This window comes from Drosophila takahashii, chromosome 3L (genome assembly GCF_030179915.1).
Source record: "Drosophila takahashii strain IR98-3 E-12201 chromosome 3L, DtakHiC1v2, whole genome shotgun sequence".
NCBI classification, from domain to species: domain Eukaryota; kingdom Metazoa; phylum Arthropoda; class Insecta; order Diptera; family Drosophilidae; genus Drosophila; species Drosophila takahashii.
In genome coordinates, this window is record NC_091680.1 from 25,066,283 (window position 1) to 25,082,008 (window position 15,726).

The following is a 15,726-nucleotide window of genomic DNA, read 5'->3' on the forward strand; positions in this document are numbered from 1 at the left end:
TACATTTTGGTATATATCGTATAGGTGGAAAAACATCGATATCACTATCGATGACTGAATCGGTTTACCTTTTCCGCCACGAGAGAAATGGTGTGACCGCGGTGTCACTATCGATAACTGAATGTAAGTCTTAACGAAATGTTACGAGACCAAATCTCCAAAATTTGGAGGATTTTAATTTAAAATAATAATTTGTTTTTAAATTACTTTACTTAACACCATTAATACCAAAATTGTGACGGTCTGCTGGAATAAAAGGAGAGTTGAAAGTCATAATTATTTAAAAAAAACCAAACAAAAATGTGTGAAACTAAAGACCACAACCAACTGAAAGTACATTTTTCATTTTCCAAAAAACTGACTTTTTGATATTTTCACATTTTAGGCGCTCCACGATTTGTATCGGAGAAATCCCAGGTTGAATTAATTTAACGATTAATTTAAAATTTTGAGTAGCTAAACGGAGTACACAATAGCTAGATTTTAAACTAATTTTATAGACTCCTTAGCTTTATGAGTGACTATTAACATCAGATCAAATAAAATAAAAGTAACATTTAACAAAAAAATGTTAATGTTTTAAATTGTAAGTTAATACAAAAGTAGCCAACTTTGGCTATAAATTAGCTACAATTGCAGTCCTAAGAAACCTAAAAAGTCTGGCAACTCTCTGCCGGATTGTTGTTACGCGAGCGATTTTTTAAGTTTTTATTTCTAGTTAAATTTATCAAAGAAATCGGGTAGAATGTTGGCCCTACGCAGCACCCCGAGATTGAGCTTACGGTAGTCTACAAGTCTAAGTAATTAGGAATCCTTCATCTGACCCCCATTAATTGCAGTTCCCTGCTGCCGGCTGCCTACAAAAACGTGGGATTGGCCAGCTACTCCTCCTCGCAGTCCAAAAACGACGATGGATACTCCTCCTCGGACGACGAGAAGCCCACGAAGAAGAAGGACACGCCCAAGGAAAAGGAGACGGCGGCCCAGCGACTGAACCGCCTGCTGGGCACCATGCAGGCCACAGATCAGCTGTCGGCCTCCGACTTTCCACGTCCTGGCGACGCCAACCGGAAGCGCAGGGAGGCCCAGAAACAGGAGGCGGCCTCCAAGAATGTCCTGACGGCGGCCAAGAATATTGCCAGCATGCTGGGCACCAGCGAGAGCGACAAGAAGCAGACGGAGTCGGAGCTGCTGGCCAAACTCCTCGGTCACGGCAGCGAATCCTCTTCAGCGGCAAAAGGAGATAGTCAGACGGCTGATGCTTCAGCTGCCCCTGCTGCCGAAAAGGAACTCAATCTGAGGTGGGTCAAAATCTTACAAAATATTCCTGGTTATTATAATCATATATTATCACCCATACGCACTGTTGCCTTCGATCAAAAAGTTTTTCTAATCAAGGTGGTATGGTTTTTAACAATTCAGTTGATGTTTTGCTGTCCCTTTTTTTTTAATTATTCCAACGAAATTCATATTTTGACAAGAAAAGAAATGAGAGAACGATTTTTTCAACCAAATTCGAACTGTTATACGTGTCGTATGAGTAATTTTTTAAAACAATTTAAAAACGTTTCGCAAAGATTAAATCCCGTAAAAAAATTTTGTTTTCATATACATTTTTTGCTTACATTAGTATTTTGTGGACCGCCCTAATGTATGTATGTATGTATATATCCCAAGACCAAACGATCTAAGATTCCACAGAAATCGCTGGCTAGTTTTAAATCCTTGATTTTTTGTAGTTTCTGGTGTCACAGGCACAATAATCTTTACAATCTTATGAATTTGTGGATATCATTTCAGTCTTCCAACTCAATCATTTTAGAAAATATAAAACTAGAAAAAAATAGTTTCATAAAGAACTGGAATTTTTTTGAATTTTTGTGACTTTAAATAACAAAAAATTAACTAATTTTTTTTTTTGTCAAATCTTATCATTAGGTTAAAAAATTCTTGGCTCCAATTAGTGACTCATTTATTAAAAATTATATCCCTAGAAATATCGTGGGTAGAGGTTTTTAACATATTTATAAAGATTCAACATTTTAATCAATCCCAATTCATTTTCCACAGCGATCTAATTGTGGGCATGAAGATCGATCGTCGCCAGCAGCCACAGCAGGAGCAGACTCGCGGCGAGTACGTGCGTCGCTCGTTGGCCTCCAGGTCCAAGCTGCAGGGAAGAGACGGTGGCTATCAGCGGCCACAGAGGCACATCAAGCGGGAGGCCGAATCCTTTACGGGCAGTGTCAACTTGTATGGCGGCGAACCGCTGGGCATCTTCAAGGACACCCAGCTGCCCAGTTCCCCCGACATCCTGTCCACCTGGGCGCAGCTCAGCGAGCGGGAGCTGAGCCTCCAAGCGGCCCATCCGCCGGCGAATTACTTTGAGCAGATGGTCCTGTGGACGGATCAGAGCAAAGTGTGGCGCTTTCCCATTAACAACGAGCAGGATTGGTCGGACGAGGACAACGTGGACTTCTCGGAACACATTTTCCTCGAACAGCATTTGGAGGAATGGTGTCCCAGCAAGGGACCCATCCGCCATTTCATGGAGCTCGTCTGCGTGGGCCTGTCCAAGAATCCCTATGTGACCGCCCAGGAGAAGAAGGATCACATCCTGTGGTTCCGTGACTATTTTTTGGCCAAGAAGGACATTCTCAAGGACCTGATTAGCAAGGAGCCCGGCAAAAGTATTTCCGCTTGATATCTTTGTTTGAATATTTGTTAAAAATATATTTTTGCTTTATAAGACCATCGATATATAGTTATATATATGATATTGTGTATTGTGTGTTTATAAGAATGTGAGTCCGTTAAATATCCTAATACTTCGAAGGCTGTGCAGACTGTGCGCGGAATGTGTGGGCCGGGAAGGGGCTTCAGAAGAGCAGGATGCGTTTCTCCACCGTCTTGCGGCAGATGGGACATCCCTCTATCTGGTCGCCGCACATCTGGCAGGTGCCGTGGCCACACAGAAAGACCATGTTCTTGATGCGGTCGAAGCAGACGGGGCACATGGTCTGGAAAAGAAATTTCAATAATAATATATATATTATAAATATAATATTATATATTTATTATATTATAATAAAAATATATGGGCACTTCCATATTGTCGCCCGGGACATTTGCATTGAGAAAAAATTGTAAAAAAATGGATTTTAATTTTAATAATGGGCTTTTCTTTTTACTCTTTCCAAGCTCTATTTTGTGTAAAAATCTTTTTTACGACTTTTAGCTTTTAAGATATCGTTAAAAAACTGCCGTATTCGCTCGGCACCAAAATAGAAGGTGGTTTCGGGGAAGTTCATTCAACACCAGAATTTAGCGAATTCTTATGGAATATTTGAATTATGGAATTTTTGGTTTTACTCAAAAATTGCTTGCCGTTTTTTTTATGCAGTTTCTACCATATTCGCTCGGGACATTTTTTCTTAGCGTTTTGTAAAGTGTATTTCTTGACATCTATCAATTACTGGCTGTTTTGCTTTTAGCTTAATAGTTTAACCTGTAAATGAAGCATTCAGTACGAAAAAATGTCACATAGTAGCATTTCTAAAGGATAAATTAACAACTGAAGACAGGTCCAAAAAAATAACAAAAAAAATAGCCAAATGGGGTTTGACATAAAAATAATTAAACTATACTCCAAATTTTTTGTTAGGCTCAGGATCAAACTATTTAGAAACTAATATCGGGGCAAAATTATGTGGAAATATGTTTTACTAAAGTTTCAAGATTTTTGGCTTGGTGGACCTTTTGGTGGAAGTGCCCATATATAACTTTAAATCTCTACAAATTATTGAGTAGAAACTCACCTGCTCCTTGATGTCCTGCAACTGCTGTTTCAATTTCTGCACCACGTCCATCTGGAAGTTGTTGACATTGGAGGGGGCCACCATCACGCTTCCACCGGCCGCTAGATTCGAGACATTCGAAGAGGCTGCTGCAGCGGCCAGCAGATTGTTCTGGCTATTCAGCGGATTGCTGCTGCCCGCCACCGGGGTAACAACAGTGTTGTTCATGACTACATTATGGCCCGAGTTGTTGGAACAGGCTGCTCCCTTTGCGGCTGCTGCCTCCATGAATCGTTCCTCTGCAAGCGGCAGACCCACGCTAGTCGCTCCTCCAGCGGCCGCAGTGACCTTCTCTGGTCGTCCACTGCCGCCGCAGCAGAGACTAAACGACAGGATCTCATCGATCTGCGTGCGACACAGCACGCACTTCTTCATCAAAGCACTGCAGTGCTCGCAGGCAACCATGTGACCGCAGGGCCGGAAGAAAACAGCTGCCCGCCGATCCGAGCACACGAGACACTCGTCGATCTTCTCGCGCGAGGAGACCGTCTCCCGGCAGATGAGGCACTTCTTCACCCTCGGAGCGCAGGTCTCGCAGCAACTGACGTGGCCGCAGGGCTTGAACACCGTATCCCGCTTGGCATCCGAGCAAACGAGGCACTCATCCAGGCTGGGCGTCGATTTGGGGGCATCTTCGTGCAGCGACTGACTCATTTCGTTGAGCGCAAATATGGAGGACGAGGAGGCGGCGGGGAAGGTGGAGCTGGAGGCCAAGTTAGCCAGCGGCAAACTGGCCGAAGAGGATTGATTTAGACCGCCACTGCTGGCGGCTCTTGCCCTGGCATTCGAACTCGTACCGGCCACATTGCCGGGCAACTCGGAGTCGTCGGTTTTCCTCTCGTTATAGCACTTGACCAGGGTCTTGCAGAGATTGGGATCGGGACACAGGTCCAGCGGAGTCTGCTGCTTTCGATTCTTCAGCGTCAAATCAGCGCCGTTGGCAGCCAAAAAGCAGGCAATCGAGGCAGAGGCCTTCTTGTTATTCGCATTCCTCAGGCCCATCAAAAGCTTGCCGAATCCCTCGACATCCTGCAGTTGTTTCAGCTGCGAAAGCGTGTGATGTCTGAGCGCCTCGTGCAGCGGAGTGTCGCCATCCTTGTCGGGTATATTCAAATCGGCACCATCCTGCACCAGCAGCTTGACAATCTGCACATGCTGACGCTCCACCGCGAGATGCAGGGCCGTCTGGAGATTCACATTCTGCCTGTCCATATTGGCCTTGCCCATGTGCACGAGCAGCTCGGCAATCTCAACGTGGTTGTTGAGTGCCGCCAGGTGCAGCGCGGTGTAGCCATCGTCCTTCTTCTCCTCCACGATCCACGGGCGGTTTGTCTTGGTCAGCAGGATCTTCATGGCGCTGGGATTGCCCTTGAGGGCAGCATGATGCAGGGCATTAAAGCCATTGTTGTTGTTCAACGTGATGTCGGCCCCAAAGTCCAGCAGTAGGGAGAGCATCTCGTCGTGCTCCTTGGAGATGGCATCGTGCAGAGGTGTGTCGCCCTCGGAATCCTGAAGGCTGGGATGGCAGCCCAACGTGAGCAGCGTCTTTACCACGTTCAAATGGCCCTTATTGACGGCTATGTGCAGCGACGTCTGCCGTCGCTTGTTGCGCGCATTTAAATCTGCCCCTGCCTTGGCCAAAATCTCGATTACAGCCGCCTCGTCCCCGAAGGCCGCGTGGTGGACAGCGCGATCTCCGTCCTTGTCCTCAATCTCCACGTCAACCGAGTGCCGCAGCAGAACCTGTATGACCTCGATGTGGCCATTCTGGCTGGCCGCCTGCAAAGCCGTGTGTCCGGCAAACACGCCATTCACATTCACATCCGGACCGGAACTGGGCGAGGCACTAGAAGTCGAGGGTTGAGCTGCCCCGGCCAAGTACTCCTCACAGCGGGCCTGTAAACGCAAAGATAATGGTCAAGATAAGCATACACATTTAGGGTATTCGATTGCGTTGCAAACGTTGTAAGGTGTAAAAGTGTAAGGCAGTTCCAACAACAGTTTCTATACAAAATAGTTTTCTACTTGTGTAGAAATAATGGTTTAAAATAGGGGTTTTAAATACTATAAAAATACTAAAAAGTCGAGTTTGAGGGTGTGGTTATGTCAACTTACAAGCCGATTGAGGCTTAAGAATTCGCGTATATCTTGATCTACTTTTGACGTCCAATGTTTTTTTATTTGGTAAATGACATTGATAAACGATGCTAATATGTGCATCCATATGCCAAATAATTCGCTGTTTTCTGTTTTTTGGATATTTAATTGAGGGCTTAGATAAGACAGTAAGGAAGTGACATTCGTGACCAAAAAGTTGGCGGTTTAAACAAATTGTTGGTGAAACCAAAAAAGAATGACTACAATACAAGTAAATAACTTTAATGTCCGTCCTCAGACATTTAACGCCTAAGAAGTCGCGGATTTCTCATATAAAGTAAAAAGGGGGCCATTTTTATGTTAAAATGTCAATTTTATTTTAAGCCTCCCTTGCAATTCTTTTTCCTCAAAAAGCAATTAAATACCTTAAATAATTATTGAAATTACACTCACCGCAAATCCATTGGCAGCTGCCTTGACAAACTCCTCAGTGGCATCGCCGGAGACGTTCGGCTCGAAGAGCTTCTTGAGAATGGCCGAGAGACGTTCCCCGCTGGGGATGACCGGAGCACAGCCCCCGTCGGAGGCGGTGGAGGAGGCCACCTTGCAAACGGCCAGCGGATTGTAGGTCCACGACGTATTGCCCACCTCCACCTTGAGGTCATTGTCATGGTAGACCTGCTGCACGCGACCAATTTTGCCCAGCGTCAGCTGCATAGCATCGGCCCACTCGCCATGGCCGCGCTGCAGGATCTTGATGCTCTCCACATCCGAACAGATCTTCACAATGTCGCCCACCTGAAACTCTGGCGGAGCTGTCGTCGGCGAAGATACCTTAGTGAGGACGGCTGGATTGAAGGTCCAGCGATTGCCGGAATTGTAGGCCACCACAATATCGTGATCCTCATCGATGCCCACGACCATTCCCGCGTTGCTCAGGCACTCGAACATGCCATCGGTCCAGCCGCCATGTCCGTGCTGCAGAGATTGCACGATTTCCAGGTCCAGATCCACGGTGACCTTGTCGCCGATCTGGAAGCCATGTGGTCCCTTGCCGGGTCCGTTTTCGCCCAGCAGGGGCAGGTGATCGCGGTACACATTGCTGCCCTTGGCATCGTTTACGACCTTCAGATCGGCCATTCCCTCGAAGCCCACGCGATAAAGATTCTTGGAGCCATTGTCCCAGATCACATAAGCGGCGGATCTTGGCGAGGCCGAGGACCAATCTTGGATCTCGTTGACCTTGCCACGCCGTCCCACCCCGCCGTCTTGGTCCTCCCACTGCCAGTCGACGCCTCGAACCACCCGAGCTCCCGGGAAAATGCCTCTGGCCAAGACTTTCTTGGACTTTCGTCGCGGTTCCAGCATGGTGCGTTCGCCTCCCGGCGTTGTGATCCTGTAGAAGCGATGCCTCAGGTGATGCTTATCGCCGTGGTAACATATGGAGCACAGATCGTAGTTGATGCACTCGGCGCACTTCCAGCGGATGCCGAAGATCGGTTGCTGGCGGCAAGTGTCGCACATGGTGCCCTCGTGCTTCACGCCAGTTGGGGCGCTGTCCAGGATGCGCAGATCGTAGGCTCCGGCGCAGCGATAATTGGCAGCGGTGCCATTGTCCCAGACCACCACCACCTCCTCGGCGGACTCGAAATTGCGAACGGTGCCCACATGTCCTTCGCCGCCATCCTGTAACGGAATCAAGAGGGTAGAATGTGAGTCACTTAATCTTCCGATTTTCCATTGCGTAAATAAGTTAAACCCACGCTGATTAGAATGCGAAAGTTGTAGCTGAAGTGCATAATAGCAACTAACTAAGTGTTACGGTAGGCAATCGCTACAAATTCGTTTGGCTATCTCTCGAAGGGATCAGCGAGTCGAAACAAAATAAAAAGGTTTGTGTACCCTACCTAGTCACTAACTCACTATATTTGTTCCAGGCATTAGATCTAAAAATATTTTACACTAGATTTAAAATTTGCATCTCAATATCTTTATGAAAAATAATAATAGCTAGTACAAGGCCATTTTATAAGTATCTGCATTATGATTAGTCATATATGTCAATGAATAGACATTATACAAAGAATATTAAATTACACATTTTGATTCACTTATAAACGATAGTAATTCGTTATAAAATCAGTTAAAAATTGTATTTTGCGGAAATAACTTAATCTTGATTTACTTTTTATCTACTTCTGTTTATGTAGATGGGCTGCATTTTATCAAATTCACTTTCAAATCTTGCATGAGGTTTATGACTCATAGAGAAAAGATATTTCGGATAAATTATTAGGCAACAACTTTTCAACATTAGCATTTTAAAAAGCTTTAAAAAAATGATTTGAATAATTTTAGATTATTAATTTTAAATCCTTAAATTCAAAATAAATGAAAGGGTACTATATTTCATATAAATTCTATGTAATCAAAAAAAATTCCATATTTTTGTTCCCTCTATTTTTTTTTGTCGAGTGTATCAAATGAGGACTGTGTACACACTTTCTAGGATGACACAGATGATCCTCGGAATTCTGGTGAAAATGCGAAAAGAGAAACTTGACTAGTTTGTCCAGAATCGAGTTGAGGCGGTGTGCAATTAAATCAATTGATCGGTCAATTGAGAACGGGGAGAGTATTTTTTCACCAGAACCAGGCGACTCGACTTGACTCGACTTCAACCCCCCGCGCCGCTCACCTGTTTGTTCCACTTCCAGTCCGGTCCGCGGATCACCCTTGCACCCACGCCCTCCATGGAGAATCTTCGGACGTGGGCGGCCGCCGAGTTAGCGCCCCCCGCTGCCACGCCTCCTGGAGCGGTGGAGGATGACGAGGTGGTGCCATTCGGAATAGGGCCACCCCCGCCGCCCGTTGCACTGCTGCTCACTACCACACCCACAGCAGTCGCCTGTGTGCTGGTGTTGGTATTGCTGTTTGTTGGGGCTCCTCCACTGGCATTTGCGTTCGCCGCGTTTGTCGAGTCCTTGGCCGTCGGAAGGGCGGCCGCACAGGACATTTTTCCACTCCGCAAGGTCGTTGGGCGGATGGTCACGCTTTTCGCACGGTAAATTCCACTACTTTGTTGAGTAATTCGCGTTTATAGTCGGAGACACGGAAGACAGCCACGGAATTTTTACAATTTTACAACCACCGAGCAGAGTGACCGTACTCGCACAAGCGATAGATGCCATGCGATAGTTTAGCTGTGGGACCGTAACACCTGTCATGACCAAACGTACTTTTTAAACGGTGGTCACTCTGTTGAGCACAGTGGAACAATGTGCGTCGAAGTAGCAACAAAAATTTAACGGTCACCAAAAAACTAACTTCAATAAAATTAAAATTGTGACTTTCCTTATGATTTTTGTTTTGATTGAAAAAGTGCAAACTTAGGGCCGTTGATTGATTTATTGATTTCCCATACGATTTCAAGGTTTTAACCCTACTTTAAATTTAACAAATGAACGAGAAAATGGCCCTTAAAGTACACCTAATCTAATTTCGGTTTTCAGGCGTGTATATTTAACGAAGACATTTATCCCAGCATTTTTGCATTTTTTCTAACTTTTTCAACTTTGGCCAAATGTAGCTTCAAAACTAATGAATGGAACTCAATGCATTGTATAAGAAAGTTGGAGGGCATTCTATTGCCTGTAAAATGAATCATTTATAGTTGAAATCAGTTAACCACAACTCAAGTTAGAAATTAAAAGTGTCAAAAACGCTTTTTACACTTTAAAAAAAATTTTATCCATAAAAAAAATTTTAAGTGCCATTTTCTTAATCAGGAAGACGTAACGGGTAATTCATATAGTGAAGTGTGTTTTGTATTCGGGAATAGTATGTAATAGGCTTTTGAGGATGTCAACCAAGCCAAAAAGCTTTAAACTTAATAATAAATTGAATATTCTTGGAAAATTTTTCAGGACAATACCAATAATATGGACAAATAAGCCCTTTTTTAGAATCCTTTCGGTATTTTTAAAGTTGTTTTTAAACGTTTTTTTTGACGTTAAGGTTAGAGAAAAACCACCTAAGACGTGTGACAGTCACTTCAATGCAAATGAAAAAGTAACTACTACATATTTTTCAACCAAACCATATACATTTTTAAGAATAATGAGTAAGGAACACTATAAAGTCAACTGCTTTAAAATATTCGTAAGGCTTAGTACTCAACCCAACAAAAAGTCGTCCAAAACAAAAAACTTCATAAGAAAAACAACGTCAAAAAATTTTGTTTCATATGAAGTTTTTGTTTTGGACGACTATTTGTTGGGTTGAGTACTAGCCCTAAGCAGGTAATTGCTATTATGTTCTTGACCAGAATCACACTATAAGACACCAAGATTTTTTTTAATGTTGGGGAGAGTGGGGCAATTTCGTCACTGGGGCAATTTCGCCACCTGCAATGGGAATCCATAAGTCGTAAAAATATATAATTTTTTTGTTTTAGTCCTTCAAGACGGCAAGACACAACCAATGCATTTTTTTAGCACAGAAGGTCAAGATAATTAAGCTATAATATTAAATGTGTTTTAATAGTTCAAAAGCTACATTTAGTTCTCGACGAATTTTTTTTGTCTGCCACAATTGAAAAGGGATAAGATACAGGTTTTTTTATATAAGGGGCTGTCCATATATTACGTAATCAAAATTTCGGCGTTTTTAGACCCCCCCCCCATGTAAAAAAATTTGCACTAGAGTAATCATTTGGGGGACCCCCCCCCCCCTAGATGATTACGTAATATATGGACAGCCCCTAATACACAGTGCTATAATGTGCATATCTGCATTAGTGATTTTTAACCTCGCGCATAATTTCGGAAGAAAAATAATTATTTCTTAAAAAGTACTGCGTGGGGAAATTTCGCCACCCTATGCTTAGGGTAAATTCGCACCTATTTTAAATACATATTTTTTTATTTGACCAGCTCTAACAAACAGACTACCGGCAGCAGCAACAAATATAGGACGTCAACAAAAATGGTACGCTTGATCAGTGTAGCAAATTTACAGGCGTTAAATTCCCTACATTTTTCAGGTGACGAAATTGCCCCAGTGGTGTGGTGATTTTACCCCGCTGTGTGACGGAATTGGTTTTTATATATTGGTTTTACTTTTAATTTTTTTATAAATCACCAAGGTAATTAAAAAAAGGGGAATGTCACATTTCAAAGCTTGGTGCTAACCGCATTCAACAATAAAAATAGAAATATGATAACGTGTCTCAAGATGGATAAAAAATAGCTTTGAAAAATGCTGACGCAATTGCCCACTCTCCCTTACAATTTTTTAAACCCGTTACTCGTAGAGTAAAAGGGTATATTGTATTCGTGCAAAAGTATGTAACAGGGAGAAGGAAGCGTTTCCGTTTCAGGATCACTAGCCGAGTCGATCTAGCCATGTCCGTCTGTCCGTCTGTCTGTCCGTCTGTCTGTCTGTATGAACGCTGAGATCTCGGAAACTATAAAAGCTAGAAGTTTGGCATTTTGCATGCAGATTTTAGGAGTTCCTACGCAGCGCAAGTTTGTTTCAAAATGGTGCCACGCCTTCTCTAACGCCCACAATCGCTTATATACGATTTTAAAAATTTTAATATTTTTGAAAAGTAAAAATGCAGTTTTATTGTGTTTATCAATACCTATTGAAATGTAGAAGAAATTTTTCAAATCGGACCATTCGTTAAAAAGTTATGCGTGATCAAAGTTTTCTATCTCTATCTCCATCTCCCTCGCACTCCCTTTACCTGAGTAACGGGTATCTGATAGTCGTGGCACCCGACTATAACGTTCTCTCTTGTTTGTTTATAGAAAGCTAAATATTTAAATGCTAATCTTTTTAAAGACTTACCGCCAATTTTTCGAAATATGGTATATTTTTCGGGTATTCGCAATGTTTCTATAATTAGAACAAACCATTGTTTTTTTCGGTTTCAATGTTCAGACTTAACCAAGATTTTTTTTGGTTAAATGTAAATTAACGGTTTCCACTTTGAGAATAAACCGTCCAAAGATCCTTCCAATCTTCGATCCATATGTAAATAGCATCTCGATGGATGATATATTTTTAAATTCGTTACGAATTCCCAAGTAAAACTGCGTTTTCCAAAAAGTTCCCCAACGCAAGAATTCTTGCACAAGACCTCCTTACAAGAGGTTTCTTTGTGCAGCTGTACCTGTGAGATAAGTGGGATGTCGATTTCGCCCCCCTCTCCTCTCTTAAGTAATCCTTAAGCAATGTCATATTTTTTCCCATTAAAACACATAGCCGCCTTCGATTTGTCAAGTCCTTGCTGCTTAACAGCATGTATAATTGCCACCGTAAAGTATCAATCACAGATTTGAGTAATTTCCCAACTTCCCCGCGGTGCTGCGACTAATCAATTTAATGGCTCGAAATGCCCGGCTCAAATGATCTGTTAGCGGTCGAGATGAAAGGGGCGCGCGGACAATAGTCTAAAGTGTCCTCGTACATCAGAGACGAAGACACGCTTCACTATGGGCCTAATTGCTTTAAAATAAGCCACACCCACGGTGCCCGAAAATCCATCTTGCACGCACATTACGAGCCCATCGATCGACCGTTAGGCAAGTGACTACATCTCGGACCTTTTCCACCGGAGGATTGAGTTTTGGAGGAACGAGCGTGCGGGCGGCCGGCGACTTTGATCTTCAGGATCAGAGCGTTATATAGTATAGTGGATAGTGGTGTAGCATAGTGCGGTGCGGGGCACGCTTGTCAATTGTGGTTGGCTTTAAAAGCGGCTTACTGAACCCCATGTCCCGATACCAATACCGTTTCCAATCCCATTCCCAATCGCAGTCGCTGTCCCAGTTCCCCGGGCGAATGAAGTGTGTAATTTGAAATTAGCTCAGGCTCAGCGGCACCTTTTGAGCCTGGCTGACTGCTGACTCGGTGCACCTGCTGATGTAGATGGAGAAGGCGACTTTGATGGTGATGCCGATGGTGATGGTGATGGTGACGGTGTCAGCGGTGCGGCTGTCCTGCGGCGGCTACTCAGTTACGCAGTCGCACCGCAGCGTCAAGGCCAGGTATTGACGACCCCCGCATCTCAACCATTTCAGTTCGATGCACACAGAAAAATTGTTTTTTTAGACTTTTCTTATTTTGTTTAAAGAAGGGGAATAGTGAATATTTAAGCAGGACACTATAAACATATTTCTTATGATTAGTAAATATTTCAGCAGGACACTGTAAACATATTTCTTCTTAAGCTTAAGAACTATATTATTTATTGACTAAATTAAAAGAAATATACAAAACCAATTTAAATAGGTGTGTAAAAATTAACATTTATGACATAAAACTTAATTTTCCAGTTCGTGAAAAAATTGAGAAAAATGTGAGAAAAATTCGTGTTCAAAGAGGTTAGTAAAATCTAAATAAAGGCAACTGCTTGCTTATCTCCCACGCACTTTCTTTAGCCGAGTAAAGGGTATTTGATAGTCGAAGTAGTCTTCTCTTGTTTTGTGCTTTTTATGTCATGAAAGTCTTAATTATTGTGAATCAAATTGTGAACGAATTATATTAATAGATTTCAAAATTACATTAGGTCCTTAATATTAGAAATATCAATAAACACCAGTTTTTTCTTATCACGACTTATCAAAAGTTGTTTTCAGTGTGAAATTTCATTTTCGATTTCGGCTCCATTCAGTAAACGAATGCCTCAGAGATGTACGCAAATTTATGGCCGCACACATCTGTATGTACATTTATAATGTGACTAATTTGCGATCTCTTGATTTTCCAAATCCAAGACTCATCCAATCTCGGCTTCAATCTTCTATGCCTGCAGTGGGGGCGCTAATCAGGTTTCTGGCCCCAAATTGATTTCATTTTCATATTTCAATTTCGAAAGACGGTAGCCGGAGCTCTGTCGAAAATGCAAAATCAGTAAGACCAGTAGTCGCGACATGATATAAATTAACTGTTTTGACTTTGTGAAATGAAATGCCGGCCTCTTTGAAATTCAAAAGCGATTCGAAAAGGCGAAATATCGAAAAGAGCCAAATCGATTTCTTACACAAAAAACTACGAGCTCCGAAAAATTTCAGAAAAAAAACAAAAAACAAAATACCATTCAAAGTGGGTACCTCCGCTGTTCGAGTTGTTTATCTCGTTAGAGTTGCCAGCGCGCCGATTTCTTTTCGGCTTAAATGGTTTATGTGCGTTTGCAACCAGTTTTATGGACATCGCCTCCGCAGGCTGACGGAGCGGCCTGATTATATATTGATGCCGCCGCTGGATGTTGGCTCTTGGATACATGTATCTGTGCACAGATGCCGCCAGTCTGAATCTGAAGCCAGCTTTACGTATTCGAGAGTTTAGGTGGGCCGTGGCCGGCGCCTTTGAAGCATCTCGTTTACCACGTGCCGTGGCAAGAAGACTCCATAGCCCACCCTCCTACCTCCCTTCCTCCCTTACTCAATCCTCTCCAGCGATGTGAAGCGGGTGGTTTTTTTTAGCCCAAAAGCAGAAAAGCCGCTGATCCCCGCATGATCCAATCAAATCGGCGACACACAGACCCCCATTTGAATTAATAAACAAAAATGCTCATAAATAAATATATATTTTATAAATGTTTATTTATATTGTTTAAACAGAAAAAAAGATTCCGCAGCCAGTTTTCAAGTCGAGTAGCGATTTTAAACGATTTTAATGATGTGCTCAACGTCTTATGATTTAATTATGCCGATTGTTGTTGCCTTTATCGTTTGTTATCTTCGCCTTTTTTGTTGTCTCCGCCTTTTATCGGTCTCAGCTAATATAATATATGCCCCATATTGAAGCCGGCTCGGCTATTTATTGAGCCTTAATTATGTGCGATTTAAATTCTTAATGAATGCCGCTTTTGGCCAGATCCGCCGGAGATCAGCTCCTGTTTGGCGTGGGCGCGCATGTGCCGATGATTTAAATGATAACGAATTGAGATATCTGCATAATGCCGATAATGTGCGGGTGGCAGCTTCGATGAGGTGGCGCCAGCATGACGACCCCAGCAGACCATCTTGCTGAATCGCGAAATTCCGCTAATTTGGTCGAGGTGTGCTAAAATATCGAGTTATTGGTGATTTAAAGTATGCCAAATGAAGATGGAGTGTACCAGCTAAGAGAATACAAATTATTTTGATACATTTATTAAACCATCTTTAAAATTCCATTAAAGCTAAACTCAAAAAATTACAACAAAAAACATATTCCAAAATATGTTAAAGAAATTACATTTAGAGTCAGCATTTTAGACAAAATTGGAATACGAATTTTGGAACTTATTTATATTACGTAGTTGAGTCGAAATTAACGATCAAAATTATTATTACATTTTATTTAAAATATCTAATCTAATCGTTAGCAATATCATAAAATATTCTTCTTTTGCTACTTCTAAAAGATTTTTTTAACGGGCTAGGAGGTGCTATCCACCCTTGACGATAAGTCTTTCAAGAAATGTTGTGTAAAAAAGAATTGTTAAAAAAGTTTTTTGTTTTTGAAATGTATAGAGCAGGAGGATGACTGATGAATTTGATCCTTTTAGCGAGATCAAAGTGGTTTGCCTCTGCAACTACATAATGATTATTTCGGCATATGAAAGTGGAAATAGAGGATATAGAAAATGAGTTCTTGGTTTCGAGGGGCGGGGCGGGGCGTGGCGAACTGGCGACATATGTAGGTTGCGTTTAGTAGCTTAGAATCAAAGTCGGATCAGCGCAAATTTTCTCTGTGATCTCCAGCGATTGCCCTCTGC

At 42.5% G+C, this 15,726-nt stretch overlaps 2 protein-coding genes across 2 annotated transcripts; one reads left to right on the forward strand and one right to left on the reverse strand.

Moving 5' to 3' along the window:
* The first annotated feature begins 639 nt into the window (after positions 1 to 639).
* On the forward strand, positions 640 to 2,786 carry mRpS31 (mitochondrial ribosomal protein S31). The gene is made up of 3 exons (XM_017155376.3): positions 640 to 783; positions 840 to 1,301; positions 2,071 to 2,786. Exons 1-3 carry the CDS (start codon positions 746 to 748, stop codon positions 2,702 to 2,704), a joined length of 1,134 nt encoding a protein of 377 aa, XP_017010865.2. The 5' UTR covers positions 640 to 745; the 3' UTR covers positions 2,705 to 2,786.
* Positions 2,707 to 9,137, reverse strand: mib1 (mind bomb 1). The gene is made up of 4 exons (XM_017155375.3): positions 8,653 to 9,137; positions 6,408 to 7,640; positions 3,819 to 5,753; positions 2,707 to 3,020 (listed from the first exon to the last, which is right to left on the reverse strand). The coding sequence occupies exons 1-4, from the start codon at positions 8,968 to 8,970 to the stop codon at positions 2,880 to 2,882; spliced, it is 3,627 nt and encodes a 1,208-aa protein (XP_017010864.2). The 5' UTR covers positions 8,971 to 9,137; the 3' UTR covers positions 2,707 to 2,879.
* Between the last annotated feature and the right edge of the window lie 6,589 nt (positions 9,138 to 15,726).